This window comes from Acipenser ruthenus, chromosome 9 (assembly GCF_902713425.1).
Source record: "Acipenser ruthenus chromosome 9, fAciRut3.2 maternal haplotype, whole genome shotgun sequence".
Taxonomy (NCBI): domain Eukaryota; kingdom Metazoa; phylum Chordata; class Actinopteri; order Acipenseriformes; family Acipenseridae; genus Acipenser; species Acipenser ruthenus.
Window position 1 is genome coordinate 26039533 of NC_081197.1, and position 22719 is coordinate 26062251.

Genomic DNA, 22719 nt, shown 5'->3' on the forward strand with positions numbered 1-22719 from the left:
TTCTGGTCACCTTGTTACAAAAAGGATATTGCTGCTCTAGAAAGAGTGCAAAGAAGAGCAACCAGAATTATCCTGGGTTTAAAAGGCATGTTGTATGCAGACAGGCTAAAAGAATTGAATCTGTTCAGTCTTGAACAAAGAAGACTACACAGTGATCTGATTCAAGCATTCTGATTCAAGCATTGGCAAAATTGCTCAAGCTCTGTCAAGTTGGATGGGGACCGTTGGTGAACAGCAATTTTCAAGTCTTGCCACAGATTCTCAATCGGATTGAGGTCTGGGCTTTGACTGGGCCATTCTAAGACATTCAGGTTCTTGTTTTTAAACCACTCCAGTGTAGCTTTGGCTGTGTGTTTAGGGTCATTGTCCTGCTGGAAGGCGAACCTCCGTCCCAGTCCCAAGTCTCTTGCAGTCTGAAACAGGTTTTTCTCTAGAATTTCCCTGTATTTGGCTCCATCCATCTTGCCCTCAATCCTGACCAGTTTCCCAGTCCCTGCCGATGAAAAGCATCCCCATAACATGATGCTGCCACCACCATGCTTCACCGTGGGGATGGTGTTCTCAGGTTGATGAGCAGTGTTGGCTTTGCGCCACACATAGCATTTTGCGCTAAGGCCAAAAAGTTCAATTTTGGTCTCATCAGACCAGAGAACCTTTTCCCACATGTTTGCTGTGTCTCCTACATGCCTTTTGGCAAAATCCAAACAGGATTTGATATGGTTTTTTTTCAGCAATGGCTTTCTTCTCGCCACTCTTCCATAAAGCCCAGCTTTGTGGAGCGTCCGGGTTATAGTTGTCCCATGGACGGTTTCTCCCATCTCAGCTGTGGATCTCTGCAGCTCCTTCAGAGTTACCATTGGCCTCTTGGTTGCTTCTCTGACTAATGCCCTCCTTACCTGGTCACTGAGTTTTGGTGGATGGCCTTCTCTACGCAGAGTTGCGGTTGTGCCATATTCTTTACATTTTTTAATAGTGGATTTAACGGTGCTCCGGGGGATGTTCAAAGTTTAGGATATTTTTTTATAACCCAACCCTGATTGATGCTTCTCCAGAACTTTATCCCGGACTTGTTTTGATAGCTCCTTGGTCTTCATGATGCTGTTTGTTTAGATATGCTCTCTAACAAACTCTGGGGCCTTCCAGAAACAGGTGTATTTAATCTGAGATCATTGCACACAGGTGGACTCCATTCAACTAATTATGTGACTTCTGAAGGCAATTGGTTGCACCAGAGCTTATTTAGGGGTGTCACAGCAAAGGGGGTGAATACTTATGCAATCAAGACACTTCAGTTTTTTATTTGTAAATAATTTTGAAAAATATGTAGATTTTTTTCCCCACTTCGACATTATGGACTATTTTGTGTAGATCAGTGACAAAAAATCCTAATTAAATCCATTTTAATTCCAGGTTGTAACACTACAAAATGTGGAAAAGTCCAAGGGGGGTGAATACTTATGCACGGCACTGTATATATATATATATATATATATAGAGAGAGAGAGAGAGAGAGAGAGAGAGAGAGAGAGAGAGAGAGAGAGAGAGAGAGAGAGAGAGAGAGAGATTTTGAACTTAAACTGGGACAGTATGAAGATATTGTGATATTGTGAATAACTTCCAACGTCCAAGCTACGGGGAAGCTCCGCAGTGGTTCCCAACTCTGGCCCTCGAGATCTAATCTAGTCCAGGTTTTTACTCCAAGCAGATTCTAATCTAGTTAATTGAAGCTGTTAAGAGGCAATTAACTAATTTAGTACCTGGTTGGAATAAAGACCAAGACTGGAATAAATCTCAAGGGCCAGAGTTGAGTACCACTGCTAGTTCTAGGGTTTGTATTTTTGCTTTGGCAATGTTTGCTCTAATATCATATTGAAAGTGAATGCAGAGACTCATGGTGCTATTCAGAGTGGAAACTTTTACTTTCAACAAACATTTTTGTGAATAAATGATCTTATTGTCTTTGTAATTACATTTCTACAGAACAAGTATAGTTCTTACTGAAGATGATCTCAAAGTTTAAAGGGATGACCAAATTAAATAGAGATTTATCCTGCCTCTAAAGCAGCTAATTTAGAGGTTTTTTAAAGAAGGTAAAATGAAAACAAGGACGTGATTCTTTTTTTGTAATTGTTTTAAACTATGTGTATCATATACAGTACTCAACTATCAATGTAAATATATTTTTTAAAGAAATTTAATGGGCCCCTGCAGACCTGGAACTATTGTTTAATTATTGCTAAAAACAACATAAAATGTATACTTAAAGAAATAAATGTTCTGAAACTTTTAAAATATTTTTACAACATGAATTTCACAAATGTGAAAATAACTACCGGTAGTTAATACATTATTTTGTATTATTCACCTGTTGTGAACTGAAATTATATAGACTTATTTCGAAAATATATATTCCAAATACTTTTGTCATATTTTACAGACCCTCCTATTGTTGCGATGGGCTATTTTGATGCACAACAATAAGAGGGTCTGTAAAATATAACAAATATAAATATAGCAATTCATAGCTACACACGAAGCGATATACAAATATCATGGATGAAGCGAATAATTCCAACACAATACAACGGTACCTTAATATGAGCCGTTATTGTTAGACCAGTAGTCTAACCTCTTCAGGCAGCGAGAATGAGGATAGCCGCCAGTTCATTTAGCAACATTCAGTGGATAAACCAACCCAATTCGGTTGCAAATATGAACGTTGATGACTGTTCAGTAATTCTTCAGATTTACACGGCGTTGTACAACCACTTTGTGATGCTACTGGTCGTTCAACCTTCCCTTTAGTCACATACAGTGTAATTGTACTGTAAGTTATATAGTGACACAGCAGCGTGCATGAAAATACAATATTCTGTGTTACGGCGCGACGATGCTGGGGGGGGGGGGGCTAAACGGGACGAGATGAACATCCAAAGATAAGTTATGAGGACCTGGGACCAGTGTTATAAAACTGGTACGTCTAGATATATAGGCCTACATGTTGTTATTCATACAAGAAGGTAGGGCCTAAAAGTATATGTTTTCCTAGGGCATCGTGATGTGTTAATCTGCCCCTGCCTGTGTGGCGGGGCTGCCTGACAGGCGCTTTCTGCCTGTTTCGATTCGCATTACATACAACTCATTGTTCCGAATCAGCACAGCAGCTGCAGAGCTGATAATGCTCCGTTACGACCAATAGAAGACTTTCACTACGCGACACAAAAAAGAAGGACCCACGTAGTCTCACCGTAGTTGTCCAGGAACTTGCAACACCAACCGCTTCAGAACAAAATGCAAAATAAGTATACTATGCTTACAAAGTATCGAGTGATAAAACTCCAAAAAGACAGTAGGTTTATTGTGTATATGATCTGAGGTCTGCGATACATACATTTTTTTTGCTCGTTAAACAGTAATATTAACTTGTTTTCAGTAGATATATGTCCCTACTCAATTTTATTTTAAAGTTAAAATAGAAAACATTATTAGGGGGAGAAGAATTATCACTGTCAGTAAAAACAGATTTAATGTAAGTAGTCCGAGAGTTGAAGATAAACATGTCGCTAGCTACAGAGCAACAATTTATATTTATTTGCAAAAATAATCTCACATTTTGGTCACGTTTAATGGTTTTAATTTTTAGACTCGTGATGCAAGAGGTCTTAGGTGTCCGCCTTAATTGCCTGAAGAATTTTTGTCGGTCTGGTCAATGTGTCTTTCTGTGTTGCATGTCCTTCAGTCCTGCCACAGTATTTTTTATACTACTTATCTCAAACATATTTCCTGAAAGTAGGACCAGAAGCTAATACTCGGCTTAACAAATTGTTTATTTTGTATACGTCTTTTTAAAACTACGCACAACATGGATTGCAGGGTGCTGTCAATTCAGAGTCATGTTGTCAGAGGGTATGTCGGTAACAAATCCGCGTCTTTTCCATTGCAGGTAAGAACAAATATTTGTCTACAGTATTTGCGTGTAACGTTTACAACAATGTAATATTATTTGGAAAATATTATAACGTAACGTTACTAGAGAATTGTACCATATGTAAAATGTAAGGTCACATGCAGTAGGTATAATTACTCCTACTAATTGTAATGCATGCGGATAATTAAAATTTTATATATATATATATATATATATATATATATATATATATATATATATATATATATAAACATTACCGCTCGACGTGTTGTGTGGCATGTTACTGTTTCAGCAAACAAAATAATATAGACAGGTCTAACTGAAAAAACGTGTCAGTGTTTTACGATTCTGGTGTCACTCATACCAGTTGTATTTTTTAAAAAAAAACAAAAGTTACTGTATGGATCTGTGTGTGTCTACATCACATGCTGGTTGTATATTGTTAACCACACAAGGCTGTTTTTTTTTTGCTGCCCTCTGCTAAATAAGCTGGGGGGGAGGGGTGGTGACGACGACTTCGCTAATACGTGTTGAATTACTTGCAGTAGGAGAATACTAGTGCACTGTTCTACTGTAGCATTAATTTGAGTTTTCTAGATCGGCTTCGATTTTGGTGTCTTGGATTTCTTTTTTTCTTCAATTCGCCGAGGCCGTACCAACTCTGACGCCGTTAAAATGACACTATACAATAACACAATAATTTAAAAATTAAGCGACGAGTGTATTTATTGCAGATGATAACTCATTATTTGCTTTATATTGCCCTCTCAAAATGTTAGATGTGCAAAAAGCCAGATTTTAAAGAGATCAGCTGTTAATATTACCATTTAAACGTGATACACACAATTAGAATAATTAAAATCCATGACTGTTCAATGTTATTTTTGAATGGCGTTAACACAGCGCAATACATTGGCCTATTCTGCTAGTATTATCTTGCCGAGCACACCGATGCAGATTTTTGTATCCCCATAGAATTCTGTATCCGTCATATTTTTAAAGTGTTTACTTGACACCGGTTCACTTGCAGCTATTACAATTATAAATTAATAGTTTGTCCACACAGGTAAACGGTCAATGAACTCGAACTCTTTATTGTGTTCTCCACATGGCTGTTCTACATGTGTTTTCTTTCAGGTCTTTTCACTCTGAACCACACAACTCGCGTACACGTCACATATTAGTGCCGACGATACCAACATTAACCAAGGAGTTATGGACTGTACCATCTTTTAACTATCAGGTGTACCGCTCCATATACTACACCCCCCTTCTTGAAAGACTAAAGCTATTTGCTTTACTACTTACATTTACATTATCAACACAACATTATTGACAAGAGCATTATTAACGGGGTTAGAGGTTACAAGCACATAACCCAGGAGTGCAGACTTCACCTCTGCCTCGGGTCTGATCATATTGGAACTCTTGTACAATGTCCTGCTCTAGTACAGTAACGGTTCTGCGTGTCTTGAGCAGAGTCGGTCTCTGAGGGTTCCCGGTTTCTCTTATTTTCATGCTCCCTGTCTTGTGTTGTTGTCCCACCTTTGTCTCCTCTAGGTTCTTGAAGCACGTTACTGTTCTCAGCCTCCTCCCTTATAGCCTCTGTGTCTTTGTTTGTCTGCTGCCCTGTTTGGTCTCAGGTGTTTTCTGCTTCTACTGTACTTTGCTCCTGCCGGTATGACAACATTATAAGACTGCGGCTCATCTCGGATTCTCTCTACTGTGGCAGGTTGCCATCCTTCAGCTTCCATGCACACCCTCTCTCCCTCCCTGAGAGAAGAAAGTGGTGATAATGATCATTCAGTCTTGTCATAAAACCTTTACTGTTGCCTACGAAGTCTCATTAGACTCCTGTGCACATTTTGGGGCACTGTAGGTTTCAATGCTGCGTTGCTGGCTGGTGGAGTGGATCTCAGTACACGGCCCATCGGTATTTGTGCGGGTGAGTATTTTAACCCTGTGACAGGCGTGTTTCTGAGAGTGAGTAGAGCAAAGTGTGCATCAGTGTTCATTGCACCAAGTTCTGGAATAGGCTTTTCACTGTTTGAATGGTCCTCTCAGCCATGCTGTTTGATTGCTGGTAACCTGGGCTTGAATGTGTTATTCTGAATTCCCAACTTCTGGCAAATTGTGCCATTTCCTGACTCGCAAACGGAACATGGTCTGATATTAGTTCTTTTGGTATGTCATGCCTTGCAAACACTGCTTTCAGCTTGTTGATAACAGTACTGGTCTTTTTGTCTGACATTCGTAACACTTCTGGATACTTGGAGAAGTAATCCACAATCAAAAGATATGAGTGTCCTCTAAAGTAAAAAATGTCTGTCGCTAATTTTGTCCACGGTATGTCTGGCACTGAATGTGGGTGAAGTGGCTCCCTGTGGTTGCTTGGTAACCTTTCCTGACAGGCATCGCAGGACTCGACCATCATTTGCACCTCCTTATTCATCCCTGGCCAATACATCACTGCTGTAGCCTGTCCCACAGACCTCTGTATGTCCTGGTGTGCTGTGTGGAGTCTTCAAAGCATTTCTGCTCTGAGCTCTCTTGGTATGATAATGCATTTGTTTACCATCAGTAGATCATCTTCAATGTATAGTGTGTCTCTGAGTGACCAGTAGGACTGGATCCTGTGAGGTATTTGCTTCCTCCTCTCAGGCCATCCAGTGCTGTGCATTGTTATCAACATTTGCATGTCACTGTGCCTGCTCGTGGCTTGCTTCAGCTGGTGCAGTATGTCCTCACTGATTGCTTCATGTACACCTATGGCATATATGACTTTCTCACTGCTGAGGTCTAGGTCTTTGTTGGCTGTGCTGTCATGTACTGCTCTGGACAATGTATCTGCTATGAGCTTGTCCTTTCCTGGGGTGTATACTATCTGTATATCATACTTTTGTATTTGCAGTAGCATTCTCTAGCCTCGCTGGTGCCTTCCCGATGGGTTTGCATATTATGTCTTCTAAGGGTTTGTCGTCTGACTGGACTTTCACAGGAACTCCGTACACATATTGGTGGAACTTCTTCAGCACAAACACTATTAGAGTTCTTTCTCAATTCTCTGCATTAGATAGTGATCTTGAGGCATATGATATAGGTCTGTATCCTTGCAGTAGACAGATGCCTAGTCCATCCTTTGATGCATCTGCCTGTATCTCAGTTGACTCTCTTGGGTCATGGAACAACTACTAAGAAGTACTCTGAGAGGCGCTGTAAGAGCTGCTTCATTCGGAATGTAATGAGCCAAGTATCGCGTCATTCCTAACAATGTTTGTAAGACTTTTTTGTCACTGGGAGCTGGCATGTGTGTGATCGCTTCTATCTTTGAATCATCAGGCTTGACCCTGCCTGCGGTTATGATGTATCCCATGTACTTCACTTCACTCACCAGTTACTGGCTCTTGTCCCGGTTGAATTTCACATTGAGTTTCAAGGCTCTGTCCATCACTCGTTTTAGAATGCAGTCATGCTCCTTTTTTGTCACTGCTGCTATTATCATATCATCTGCAATCACAAAGACTCCATCAGTGTTTCCAAAGTGCTCAGAATTGCTGGAACACTGGAATTTCACTGGCTGATTTAACACCAAATGGTAGTCTGTGGAATTTATATCTGCCCTCAGAGTACTGAATGTACGCAGTTCAGCAGATTCATCGTCTAGCTTGATCTGCCAGTACCCATCCTTCTCATCTAGGATAGTAAATAGCGTCTTACCGGCAAGCTTGCACTGTGTCTTCAGGTGTGGGGATGGAAAAGTGCTGCCTCTTAATGGCTTTATTTAAATCTCTTGGGTCCAAACAAACCCTGAGTGATGACTAGACTGTTGAACCACGCTGTCAGTGTTGTTACTTTACTGATTACTCCATTCTCCTCTAACTGAGTTAACGTCTCTCTGTTTATCTGTCACAGCATATGGTATTTTTCTACACCTGTGTATTGCTGAAGAGATACTCGGGTCTGTATAAATGTGGTGAAAACTAGAAAATTCACCCAGTCCCTCAAGCTCTTCTTTAGTGCTTAGTGCTTTTAGACAGCGTGTCCACTTTTCTAATCAGGTCAAGATCTACACCTTCTTGTCTGCTCTGTAGAGGTGTTGTGGAGGCACTGGTGATAAAGAACTGTAAGCCAGCCTGCTTGTGTGAAGCCTGCACTTTCAGGGTCACTTCTCCCTCTGGCTTGAGCTGCGCACCACCGTAAGCAAGACAGTATTAATGTGTTTCACATTTAGCTTGCCTGGGAGCTGGTCAGCTACTACTTTAGGAAGTATGCTTGCTTCTGCCCCTGAGTCCAGATTGAAGTCTACTGACTGTCCTCTAATCTGCAGCTTTTCATACCAGCCTTCATTGCTCACAGCATGTCTAAAGCATTTACATCTTTGGCTTTCCTGTTTATCGGGGTGTAAGTCGTTTGCGTGTTGCACATGTTTGCAAAGTGATTTTTTTCTGCCGCATTTACGGCACTCTGCTTTATACGCTGGGCATTCTCTAAGCTTGTGCATTTTGCCACATCTCACACACATGTTTTTAACTTGCACGTGTACTGTCTGTGGGGCCTGCTTGCGGTCTACTTTAGCTCGCTGTTTTCTAACTTGTTGGTTTTTATTTTCCAAGGAGTGCACAATTTTTTTCTGAAGATATGTGTTAGACATTACTTTTGCTTGTGCTGTGGTTAATTCTTTTACACTGCATATGTCAATAGCTTTCGCCAACGAAATTGTAGTAACTTCTCTCTGAGTCTTCTATCATCAGTCATGCTGAAGACGATTTTGTCTCAACATGAGACCTTCTGATTCTTTAAATTCACAGTTGTGAGCCGTTTGTCTTAGCTCCGTTACAAACTTGTCTATGCCAGCATGCTCACTAAACTTGTGTGCCCAGAACTGATGCCGCTGAAGCACAGAATTTTTCCTAGGTGCGCAGTAATTTTCAAATGCTTTTAAGACCTCCGCTACCTTTTTATCTGCTGGGTCTGCATAGACTATGTTCAAGGTATTGTATATTTCAAGTGCTTTGTCTCCGATCGTGTGCAACAATACCACAATTCTTTTACTCTCGTCTAGCCCCATAGCTGTAAAATATAAGCCTGATCTCTGTTCCCATTTGCTCCAATTCTCAACAAGATTACCTGTCAACAATATGGATGGAGGCGGTGTAAACTGTTCCATTCTTTACAGGATAAACAGTCCCGAACAAATGCTTAATATAGCTTGTTTGACTTACGGTTACAGGCCCTCTGTTTTGGGTTGCGACGTGATCCAGTCCGCTGTCTCACAACTCATGTTTCTTCAATCCAGGATCTTATTTTCCTCTTCTATTTCTGACACCATGTCATATTTTTAAAGTGTTTACTTGACACCGGTTCACTTGCTGTTATTACAGTTATAAATTAATAGGCTTTCCACACAGGTAAACGGTTAATGAACTCAAACTCTTTATTGTGTTCTCCATATGGCTGTTCTAACATGTGTTTTATTTCAGGTCTATTCAAACTAAAAACCACACAACTTGTGTACCACATCACATATTGGTGCCGACGATAACAACATGAACCAGGTAGTTATGGACTGTACCATCTTTTAACTATCAGGTGTACAGCTCCATATACTACAATCTCCTTAGATTTGATGCTTGCGTAGCTCAAGATCGCTGTACGTGAAGCTTGATGTTTCTGAACAGTATTTACATGTAATAAAAATAAAATGTGTTTTATAAGGCTAATTTTAATCAAGGGTTTCATGTATTGAGCAACGCAGGAGGCTGAGCGTACTGTAGAAAATCAGTGGTGTTAAATGTGCTTTTTTATTTTGCTACAGAATTTTATATATATATATATATATATATATATATATATCATATGGGAGATACTGAAATTGAAGCAGGGAACTATGAAAAAGACCTAGGAGTTTATGTTGACTCAGAAATGTCTTCATCTAGACAATGTGGGGAAGCTATAAAAAAGGCCAACAAGATGTTCGGATATATTGTGAGAAATGTTGAATTTAAATCGGGGGAAGTAATGTTAAAACTTTACAATGCATTAGTAAGACCTCACCTAGAATATTGTGTTCAGTTTTGGTCACCTTGTTACAAAATGGATATTGCTGCTCTAGAAAGAGTGCAAAGAAGAGCAACCAGAATTATCCCGGGTTTAAAAGGCGTGTCGTATGCAGACAGGCTAAAATAATTGAATCTATTCAGTCTTGAACAAAGAAGACTACGCGGGGATCTGATTCAAACATTCAGAATCCTAAAAGGTATAGACAATGTCGACCCAGGGGACTTTTTTGACCTGAAGAAAGAAATAAGGACCAGGGGTCACAAATGGAGATTAGATAAAGGGGCATGCAGAACAGAAAATAGGAGGCACTTTTTTACACAGAGAATTGTGAGGGTCTGGAACAAACTCCCCAGTAATGTTGCTGAAGCTGGCACCCTGGGATCCTTCAAGGAGCTGGGATCAATAAGCAACTAACAACCAAACAAGCAAGATGGGCTGAATGGCCTCCTCTCGTTTGTAAACTTTTTTTATTTTCTGATGTCATGCTACACATTTACGATTGGATTTAGGTCGGGGCTCTGACTGGGCCACTCAAGGACATTTACCTTTTTGTTCCTTAGCCACTCCAGTGTAGATTTGGCTGTGTGCTTTGGGTCGTTGTCATGCTGAAAGGTGAACTTCCGTCTCAGTTTCAGCTTTCTTGCAGAGGGCAGCAGGTTTTCCTCAAGGACTTCACTGTACTTTGCTCCATGCATTTTCCCTTCTATCCTTACAAGTGCCCCAGTCCCTGCCGATGAGAAACATCCCCATAACATGATGCTGCCACCACCATGCTTCACAGTAGGGATGGTGTTCTTTGGGTGATGCGCTGTGTTGGGTTTGCGCCAAACGTAACGCTTTGCATTTAGGCCAAAAAGTTCCATTTTAGTTTCGTCGGACCACAAAACTTTTTGCCACATGGCTACAGAATCTCCTGAGTGTTTTTTTGCATACTTCAAACAGGATTCAAAGTGGTCTTTCTTGAGTAAAATACAACCCAGATTTGTGGAGTGCTTGGGATATTGTTGTCACATGCACACTTTGACCAGTCTTGGCCATAAAAGCCTGTCGCTCTTGCAAAGTTGCCATTGACCTCTTGGTAGCTTCTCTGATCAATCTCCTCCTTGCTCGGTCATCCAGTTTGTAGGGACTTGGTGCTCATGGTTGAGTCTTTGCTTTGAAATGCACTACCCAGCAGAGGGAACCTACAGGAACTGCTGAATTTATCCTGAAATCATGTGAATCACTACAATTCAACACAGGTAGAGACCACTTAACTTGGTGTGTGATTTTGAAGGCGATTGGTTACACGTGAGCTAATTTAGGATTGTTATTACAAGGGGGGTGGACACTTATCCAACCAAGCTATTTCAGTTTTTATTTTTAATTAATTTTCTACAAATTTCTAGAATATTTTTTTCACTTGGAAGTTGTGGGGTAGGATGTGTAGATTAATGAAAAAAAACTATTTTAACCACTTCAACTCCAAATGTAAAAATGAAACCCCTTCCCAGGAACCAGATTTTGAAAATAATAATAATAATAATAATAATGTTTTCAAACCTGTAATTGCTATAAAACATATGATGAATAAAACACAAATAAATGACCTAAACTGTGTTTTTCATTAACCCTTTATGCTGCTGTGTACTACATACCCATATTCAATATAGAGATAAAAACGTTTTGTTTTTTTTAACAATGAAAACAAAAACGCTGCTAATAACAATAATAATCCGTAAACAGTAATTATCAAACAATTTCAAAACATGTGCCAGTATTGACTTGCTCTGTGTTATTTATTGAAATGTTCAATACAACAGAACCCGGGGTTACTTTCGCAACCACTGCATGTTTTTCGTTCATCTTTTCTTTTGTTTTCATTTTTGTAGCAAACCCTGTACCTTTTTTTGCGGTCTCTGCTTCGCTTGTGTTGGAGGGATAGTCACAAATGCGTGTACACAGCTACTTTGCGCAGGCATTGTGATGGATCTGGCTACCGCATTGCCTGTACCCAGCGCTGTGTTTTGATAGTATTTCGTCACAGCACTGCTATTTCAAACTAAACAGCTTCCCGTTTGCAGCTGGCTTACCTGTAAAGTAGCTGCATGCTCTTCTGTTTGTACAGTTTGTATTGTTCTTCACTCCACATCCTCTTCATCATAATTGCTGAGTGATAAGTTAGCATCACTGTCGCTGGTATCGAAATCCTCCGAACCAACTTCACTCCTGTTGCTCATTATAGAAAGACCACGTATGTTGCCATGTTTAGCTTTTGCTAAAAACTATATAAACTATAACTAAACAAGTAAAACTAATTATAAAACAAAAAATAATTTAAAACACCATATATATATATATATATATATATATATATATATATATATATATATATATATATATATATATATATATATATATATAATATATATATACATATACATACTTGTAAAAGCTGAAGGGCTTCCTGCAAAATCTCAGCCTTCTAAACAGCTACAGACTGGAATTGCTACATGACACGCAATTGGATAAACATGTCACCTGACCCTCCCCCAACTTCCATTGCACATTCCACAGTACTAGCACTGCTTTAGAGAATGAAACCTGAAACGCTAGACTGAGAGACCGATCATAGAATAGAATGGGAAACTTGACGTACGCAGGTACGGCATGGTACTGTAAGTGGGTTTTCAATTGACGTACTTGTGTACGTCATGGTGTTGAAGTGGTTAATGCATTTTAATTCCAGGCTATACAACAAAAGGTGAACATTTTGAAAGGGTGTGTAGGCTCTGTGTATTTGTAGCGGACAAAAAAATGGAAACGCCAATGTAAAGTCATTTAATAGGGCGTTGGGCCACTATGGTATCACGCTCTGTGGAGTTCTCGGCGGACCGTTTTTGGCTGCTCGCGCCCCAGCTTGAAATTTGCAGTCAATTGATCTGCAGTTGCTCGCCTGTTTTGCCTTGCACTTCAAATTAATGTACAGATATTACTATCCTGGAGTATGCGCTTCTGCCCACAGGCTTATGCAGAGCTTATACTTTTAACCCTTTGTGGTCCTATGTCGGACCAGGTCCGACATTACAATTTTCCCTTTCCGGTCCAACGTCGGACCCTGTCCGACATCATCAAAAAGACGTAAAACACAGGTCTCAAGTTGTTTTTTCTCCGGAAAAAGCCGAGAAAACCATTCAATGGCAATTGAGACCGAAAAAAAGGGGCGGATCTGAGTAATACACAGAGATAGATAGCTTCTTCTGCATCCAGCGCTCAAAGAATATCACGGACATTTGCAGTGCTTTTTGAGATGTTATAGTAATAAAATAATGACATGGATCACATTCTTGAGGAGTTTGGTGATAAAACGAGTGATCAGAAGTTGATTTATCAGTATGCACGACTATGAAGAGGTATGTGAAAAATACAGCGAACAAGGGGTGGGGTGGGGCTGAAGATGCAGTACTGAGTGTCCTCTTGATATGCAGTGCCGTTTAAACCTGTTTTACTGTGAAAAAAAAACTTTTAAAAGGCGCATCTAAAATAAACTGCGTGTGTGAAAATAAATTGGACCTGGCACACCTGAGACGCGTTGAATAAATGGACAGCAAAGGGTTAAATGTCCTGTATTATCCTGTTAGGTTGCTAAATAACTATGTTTTCAATGCTAAGAAACGTAGGTCTGGCAACATTGCAACAAACTGTAAACATGCATGAATAAAAATTAGCCACCCTCACAGTTTGCAAACACAAATAATCAATGACACTCAAGTGTCAAAAAGAGAAACAGTTGCAACTGAGGATTGAAAGTAATGTATGCCAATAAGACAAATCAAAAAAACTAAATCAAGTGCAATGGAAAAAAAAAACACAAGACTTGCCATAAAGATTTTAGCCTTTGTGTATAATATCTGCAATGTCAACTTTATTTGGAAACTACTGCACTTGTCCTACTTTATTTATTATGATTTCCATTACACAAGAGTAGATGTTAAAACTTCATGCTGATTTGAACTCAGCTCTCGCCAAGATAAGCACCAACTAAGACGTAGCTTTACAGTAAACTAATGTGATCCATCTGTGTCTATCCATTTGCGTTTCCTTCCATCTGATGATGTAGCTGTCCTTCTGTCTGGTGTTGATGGCTGAAGTGTAATGCTGGCTCCAGGGATCAGCTTATTTGCCTCCCTGGCGCCTCAGCACACACGGCTGCGATGCTGGTTCCGGGAATCAACCACAGTGCAGTCTCCCCAGCGCATCAGCATGACAGTCATCTGGATAGGGTCATCTCTGGGGTCTTCAAGTGGGCACCTTCCATCCTCAGTGTTTCGTCGACTAGCCCAAACACCTCAAGAGGGCTCGACGGTGATTCTGGCGTCCCAGCATCACCCCCCTCCGTCACCCACTCAACTCAGCCCAGCTTACTTACCCGTACATCAGCGTTTCTTTCTTTCTATTGTGCTTGAGATCCCCAGCCAGAATCTTTCCGTCTCAACCACAGCCAGTTGCTGCTCCTCTCTGCTGCTTCAGATAAGTTCTTCACTGTGCGACGCAGCTGTTGGCCACTGAATCCGACGTCTCTGAGAAACCGGGTTGTAGTGTGCCACAAATCCTCGACAACCCACCTCCACTGGGTAAACCCGGACTCTCCATCCTCGCTGTTCCGCTTCAGCGGCTAGTTGAGCATACCGCAGTTTCTTCCTTTCATATGCCTCATCTACAGCATCCTCCCATGGCACTGTTAACTCTACCAGATGAACAAGATGTGCTGATCCAGACCAGACCAAGACAATATCTGGTTGAAGGTTAGTGGTGGCAATCTCAGGTGGAAAAATAAGCCATCTGCCAGCATTTTCCAGTCTCTGGTAGCTTCCAGTTGTCCTGGGCGAGGATTGGTTTTAACACCTTTTCTTGGTGGCTCTCCTGGGCGGAGGAATATTGTCTTTTGTGTGTAATGTTTTGATGGAACTGGTGGCAACTTATTGGTCATGTTTATGCTGGTCTTCCAATGCTAAGGCCAAACATCGCAGCACCTGGTCATGGCGCCAAGTAAACCGTCCTTGGCTAAGAGCCACCTTACATCCTGTCAAAATGTGCCTTAATGTAGCAGGTGATAAACACAAGGACATGATGGATCCTCTCCTACCCAGAGGTTTAGGTTCTGTGGTGATGGGAGAACATCATATGTTGACCTGATGAGAAAACTGATCCTGCTCTTTTCCATTGACCATAGGTCTTGCCAGCCAATCTTGTGTTGTTCCACACTCTCCCATCTCATCCATTCTCCCTGCTTGGCCTGGGAAATGGCCTTTACACACCTCATCCTCTCCTCCTGCTTTTGCACCTCGTTGACTACCAGCTTCCTCCGTTGAGCTGGGGCTGCCTTGTGCCATGTAGGAGGAGCTGAGACCAAGACCCCTCTGAACTTGCCCTATGATATCACCAATTTGAAGGGCAGCCTTTGCATCCTCCCCAACTTCCTTTGCCACCCACTTTCTTCCAGTTTTCAACACAGGTGCTGCCTGTGTTGCCACATCACTTTATATACCGGTATTAAGCGTAAACATCATAAGGATTTGAACACACTTACACATGCAAGTGTGATACTTTGAATTCTAACCCAAGTATTACATGAAAATGAATGATAGAACAAGCATTGGTTTGTATGATAGTGATAGTCACTAGAATTGTTAATTATTTATATAAGTAAGTACAGTGTTAGTCAGAGCCACCTATTTAAATGTTGCGATACTGTCGCAGTGCGACAATGCAAAATGTTGCAGCTTTGCAATCCCTGTTTTTTTCTGACTAAATCAAATTTGTTTTCCATTAAACAAACCAGCAGGAAGTGCTGAGGCCAATCGTGTGTATTTTCAGAGCGTTGCTAAAAGGCATGGTTTGGAGTTCTGCTCCTAGTCAGTGATTGTTCACACTCGTTCAAATGGGAGGAGTTACAGTTATTTAACTAAAGTCAATATAGCAGGTTCTAATATAATGATTCACTACCAAATTATTATACAGTCCTGTTAATTTTGTATTAATACTGTGTATGCATGAAAAGTGAAAAAATGAGTGTTGAACTTTAATAATGCACTGAAGTCCAGTGATAATCGAAACAGCTTAGTGATAAGATGGCAATGGCACATATCTCGCTATGTAATCGGTGTGTGGAAAATCAGTCATACTGTGTATGTTGTGCACATTTGTCAGAACTTGTTTTCTTCATTCTGACTTTGGCCAGGACGTGGTTAAAGTGTCTATTGCCACTTGGGCAGATGGAGGGGGGAAAGCAGGGTACTGGAGGCTACCGCAATGACAGAATGTAAGTGAAACTGAATTCCCAAATGCAGTGTTTATGTGCAACTGAATCAATTCTGTCCTGCTAAGAGCTGAATTTACATCCCCCCCTCTATATAAATGGAATAAACATTCACATGTAGTATAAAAATACTGTTATACAGAACAGTAATCATGTTACGTTACACGTAACTGAAGATGTTTGTGATACATACAGTTGCATTTCACAACTGCAGTGGACTTAGTCAAAACAAAACGTTAGTTCCTCTGAGCCTATGTCAACAGCCTGAAGGCCCTGCAATGTAACCACTGGGACCGTAGGTCACCCTGATGGTTGACATACACCACCACTGTTGTGTTGTCCATCTGGATCAACACATGCGTACCGCTTAGCACCAGAAGGAAGTGGTGGAGAGCAAGGGAGTCCGCTTGCAACTCCAGCATGGTTATGTGCAGGGATGTCCAGTGGTCTGGCCAGGATCCACGTCCTCTCCCAAGTTGGAGGGGTCTGTCGTCACCACTTGGTGGTTTAACACTACTCACATTCGCACACCTTCACGTAGGTGAGAGGTCGTCCTCCAACAGCATAGGGCTGCCGAGCATGCATGAGACAGTCGGCCAACGGTGTTTGCTGCGTTTGATGTTGAGGTGGAACGCATTGAGCCACGCTTGTAATGGGCGCATGCGAAGCAGACCCAGCTGAATGGCCGATATGGCTGCGGCCATCAGACCCAATAGTTTCTGGCACAATAGGAGGGTGACATGCGATCCCTGTTGAAACGGGGAGAGACAACCCTGGATCGCTGCAACTCTGTTGTCTGACAGGTATGCGCGCATCGTACTGGAGTCCAGCCGGAGCCCCAAGTACGTCGTGCACTGCACCGGTGTAAGCCGACTCTTTGCATCGTTGATGGTGAGGCCCAGCCTCGCCAGATGCTCTGTCACGACCACCATGTGGGCCACTGCTCCCTCTCACGACTGGGAACAGATCAACCAATCATCAAGATAGCGTCCACGCACTTTTGAAAACGTATGAGGGAACATGAAAGTACGAGTCCCCTAAGTCCACAGCGGTGAACCAGTCGTTCGGCTGGACAGACTGGAGAATGTGACGTTGCGTCAGCATCTGGAACCTCCTTTCTTTTAAGAACCCATTGAGACCTCGGGTCTAGGATGGGGAGAAAGCCGACATCTTGTTTGGGTACCAGAAAATACCTTGTAGTACCCCTCTCCGTGGGAGGTGGGGTCTACGAGATGAATGGCTCGCTTGCACAGCAAGGCAGCCACTTCCTTCTGAAGTACCGAGGCCAGGAGAGGGTCTGTCACGAAAGTATTCGTGATACCACGAAAGGGAGAAGGTCCCAAGCGGAACTGAAACACGTGACCGTTTTGCACGGTGACGAGCACCCAGGAGTCTGAGGTGCAAGCGCGCAAGTACTGCAGCTGTTGTGCTGAAAAGGGGGTCTGAGGCCGCCAGCCTTCAGGGCCCGGTTGTTTGCTGCTGGTGTGCCTTGTAGGCGATGCCTTAGTTCACCCAGCAGAGCCGTGGGCACTGGAACTGTTCTGGTGATAGTCCGCGTCTGAGGAGCTCGCCAGCAATTTGACCTGCCCCACGTGGAAGCGCGGGGAGGGAGCAACGCGGCCACTTGCTGGGATGCCTCGCGTTCCGGATGGGATCTCCTCCACAGCTGGCCCAAAGGTATGTCCTGGGGATATAGGCACGTCTAGCCGCATAGCCTTATCCGCATCAGGAACTCTGGCTTGTGACAGCCACAGCTGTCTACGAGCTACAATCAAGCTAGCCAGACTCCGGCCAAGAGCTTGCCCTTGGAAACTGGAGATCTGTAGCAGCATGCTACAGCGTTTCCTCCATGAAATCTGGGAAGACCGGGAACTTTTGAGGATGAGGAACCATCACCTGCATCCAGAACACGGACCGGCATGGTTCTGCCGCCGGTGTCCAGGGGACCTGCGGGAAGGCTGCAGCGCGTCCCATAAGTGCCGAAACTGAGCTAGACAACGGGGGAGCACTGGCTTCTGAGGCTACCTCGAAGCCAGGTTCTTCCTCAGCAGGGGTTTCACCTACCTGCATGTCGGAGAAGATGCTATGGAAAGCGTGTTCTCTTGCGTCAGCTGGGACGCCTCTTCCGATCCACCCTGAACTCCTATGGGGCATATGGCAATTGGGGCTGCAACGGAGCCTGGACTGCAGCCGGGGCTGCAGGTGCCTGTTTGGCCAATAACTCCAGGACCTGGGCCATCTGGGCTTTGAAGTCCATAATGTCTCTCGCCTACCTGGAATGCTTCACCCTTCTCACCTGCGGAGATGGGGAGTGACTAGTATGTACCAAACGCGTATTTCATGGTGAAGATGAAACTAAAACCCGTAGTTAATTCCAAGATCTTACGATGAGAGTTTTGGTTTTTAACCATACTTTCCTCAATGTTTGTAAGAATGCTAATTTGAGGTGTGGTTTTATGGTATGTCATAAATGCTATCTTATTTGAAATCTGCCAAACAGAGTCCGATGGAGGTACGTTTTGTCCTCTTTATCGAATTAACCAATCCTAAGAGGTTGCCAAGAGCTTCTCTGATTAGTTTTCCTAAATGCATTTAAGCTTATGTTTTGTCCTATTTTCTCGGTGCTCTCTTCCATTCAAGAGGTGTTCTCTCACTCATCCAGGACGTTCTCTCTCATCCATCCAAGACGTGATCACTTCAGGGAATGTGTTCTCCCTTCATCAAAGGTACTCACTGCCAACATCCTACGAAGAAGAAATCTATGTCACAGCCTGAGTGAAGTACCCGTTGCTATAGAAACCATCTGATACGATCTTACAAGCAACGTGTCTGCCTAACTTCCTGCCTGCTGGTCGACATCATTAAAGCTTTGCATCTCCAAAAAACATTTGAGCAAGATCAAGTACTTTGTTCTAGAAACTGCCATTTCTCCACTCAAATAATTGAGTGCATTTTCCGAGACCCATACGAGACCACGGTTAGTTGTGGTCTTGTATCTCCACATGACTGTGCATCAACTAAAGTATCCTGTTCCTGCTTGCAAGATTGCGGTTCTGTTTGAACTTCCCTCTACTGAAGTCACCACAAGACATCCAGCTGCAACTAACTACTGAAACTGGATACCTGCTTCCTGCAACACTGGGAACCTTGTTGCGTAACTATTAAATATGAACTCTACTTTTCATATTACTTCAATTTGGCGCATAGATTAACACTAGAACTGCCGAGATTTCGGACTGCATACAACCGCCGCACCTGCAAAATGTGCGGCTCCATTTTAAAACGGTTTCGATATGAAAAACAAACAATCGGATACAACTTATTTAAGAACATCATACATAACATTTTCAGAGCAGAAACACCGTATTTACATTGAAAATTAAACCTTTTTCTTATTTTTTTCAAAAAGAGAACATATACAGACGTGCTCAAATCTCCAGACTGCAAGTTTCAGCTCTTTCCATAGATGTTCGATAGGATTCAGATCAGGACTCATAGAAGGCCACTTCAGAATAGTCCAATGTTTTGTTCTTATCCATTCTTGGGTGCTTTTAGCTGTGTGTTTTGGGTCATTATCCTGTTGGAGGACCCATGACCTGTGACTGAGACAGAGCTTTCTGACACTGGGCAGTACTTTTCGCTCCAGAATGCCTTGATAGTCTTGAGATTTCATTGTGCCCTGCACAGATTCAAGGCACCCTGTGCCAGGCTCAGCAAAGCAGCCCCAAAACATAACCGAGCCTCCTCCATGTTTCACTGTAGGTATGGTGTTCTTTTCTTTGAAAGCTTCATTTTTTCGTCTGTGAACATAGAGCTGATGTGACTTGCCAAAAAGCTCCAGTTTTGACTCATCTGTCCAAAGGACATTCTCCCAGAAGGATTGTGGCTTGTCAATATGCATTTTAGCAAATTCCAGTCTGCCTTTTTTATGTTTTTCTGTCAAAAGTGGAGTCCTCCTGGGTCTTCTTCCATGGAGCCCACTTTCGCTCAAAAAGCAACGGATGGTGCGATCAGAAACGTACCTTCACCTTGGAGTTCAGCTTGTATCTCTTTGGCAATTATCCTTGGTTCTTTTTCTACCATTCGCACTATCCTTCTGTTCAATCTGGGGTCGATTTTCCTCTTGCGGTCGCGCCCAGGGAGGTTGGCTACAGTTCCACGGACCTTAAACTTCTTAATATTTGCAACTGTTGTCACAGGAACATCAAGCTGCTTGGAGATGGTCTTGTAGCCTTTACCTTTACCATGCTTGTCTATTATTTTCTTTCTGATCTCCTCAGACAACTCTCTCCTTTGCTTTTTGTTCAGTGTGGTGCACATAATGATACCAAACAGCACAGTGACTACTTTTCTCCATTTAAATAGGCTGAATGACTGGTTACAAGATTGGAGACATGTGTGATACTAATTAAAGAAACTAATTCGTTTGAAATATCACTATAATCCAATTCTTTATTATCTTTTCTAAGGGGTACCAACAAATGTGTCCAGGCCATTTTAGAATATCTTTGTAGAATAAACAATAATTCATCTCTCTTCACAGCTTCTTTGCTTTATTCTATGACATACCAAAGGCATGCAAGTATACATGATAAAATAGCTTTTAATTTCATCACTTTTCAGGAGGAATGAAGCATTATTTCAATGAGCTGTAAGGGTACCAACAAATTTGAGCACGTCTGTACATAAACATGAAAAACTGTAATAAAATAAACCTTATGCAATAAACTTCTGTGTAAACGGGTGTAGAAAGCTGTATGCACATATACAATTACAAAACATAAATAACTAGTAATAACTTATGCAACGTGAAAGCGCTTTGAGTGAAACAGAGTTCAAAGGCTCTGTCTGTCTGTTCAGAGTTTTATTACAGCTTTCTAAGTACAATCTACGTTAAAAACACGCTTTTTGACTGTACCAGTGCATTTGCCAAAGACTTGCCTTTTCACAACGGGCGCAGACATCAAAAATTCTGTTTTTATTGCATTTAGCAACCTGGCATTATCTTAGATATGATAAGTTTTAAGCATGTGATTCCTTATCTAAATAATGTTTGTTGAAATGTATATTAATGCAAGTTACTACATATTCTGGATTCAAAGGTTGTGTGCTATGCAATACTGACTGTTAAATCTCCTTTCTTCTCACATTAAACTAGTTTGACCACTAGTATTTAGGAATTCTCTATTTTGTGTTGTTAATCTGTGCTTTATAAATTGAGGTAGTTATACTCTTAACCCTTTGCGGTCCATTGTCGGACTGGGTCCGACATTGCAATTATTCCTCTCAGGTCCTTTGTCGGACTGGGTCCGACATCATTATAGCAACGCAAAAAAACGGGTTTCTAGTCGTTTTTTCTCCGGAAAAAGCCGAGAAAACCATTCAATTGCCGAGTGGGAGCGACAGGAGCCGAGACAAGTCGGGGGGGGAAAAGAAAAGGTGTATCTCATGAATAGTCATATATATGGCCCTGGTATCAGATAACGGGACGGTCATAGTAAACAAGCTGGCTGAGTGCGTCAGCGCACAGAGACTATCATGGACATTTGCAGAGCTTTTTTCAGATGTTATAGTAATAAAATAATGACTTTGATCGCAATATTGAGCAGTCAAAGCAGGCTCATCCTTTTCAGCTTGTCGCTCATACAGCAAGTTCTGTTACCGTTGCATCTGGAAATACACAGGAGCAATACTTTCCAGGTGCACTCACCCTAGGAGACGTTGATGTCATTGACTCCGCCCCCGAGGAGGTCCTTTTTGAGTACATAGACGGCCCCTCTCCCATATACACATGCAGATGCCGTACTGAGAAGGATTTCATCCTCTCTCAAAGTACAAACCTTCTTGGATGCAAGGGATACAGAAGCATTGAAGGGTTCCCCTTCCATGAGGCAGTCTAGAGGCCTGTTGAGGCAATTTGGCAAAGATCAGCTACTGCACCATGCCTGCCCAGAGTAGATAAATTCTAGGCATTACATATGAGACACACGCAAAGGTGCCTCCTTTCTTCTTGGAACCACACCCTGCCAGACTCCCAGCGCATCAAGGTCCCCCAGGGGCAGCCACAGAAGCCAGGTGGTGGCAGCTTTCACCTCGGGTATGCATAGGGATGCCGCTATCTCCACATTCACCTACTCTCCGTCTATATACATACGCCTCCCTGTTGGGGTGGGGAGCACACCTAGCAGACGCTCAGTCCAAGGCCAAACAGAAATCTCGCCACATAATTATTTGGAGCTCTTAGCAATCTCCCTGGCACTAAAGCACTTCACCCCAGTATTGAAACAAAAAACAGTACTAATCCTCACAGACAACACCAGTAAACCATCAGGGAGGCACAAGATCAAGGCACCTCTGCAGTCTCGCCATGAACATCTGGAACTTGTGCAGAACACAGGACATCTCTATAAAGGCAACTTATTTACCAGGACTC

The 22719-nt window shown here is 42.2% G+C and overlaps 1 protein-coding gene across 1 annotated transcript in view; it reads left to right on the top strand.

The window, feature by feature from the left end:
- The first annotated feature begins 3616 nt into the window (after nt 1-3616).
- pdxka (pyridoxal (pyridoxine, vitamin B6) kinase a) overlaps nt 3617-22719 on the top strand; it is a 167330-nt gene continuing 148227 nt past the window's right edge. The window contains exon 1 of the mRNA XM_034009600.3: nt 3617-3943. Within this exon, the coding sequence (XP_033865491.1) occupies nt 3863-3943 (81 nt within the window). The 5' untranslated portion in view covers nt 3617-3862. The remainder of the gene's footprint in view (nt 3944-22719) is intronic.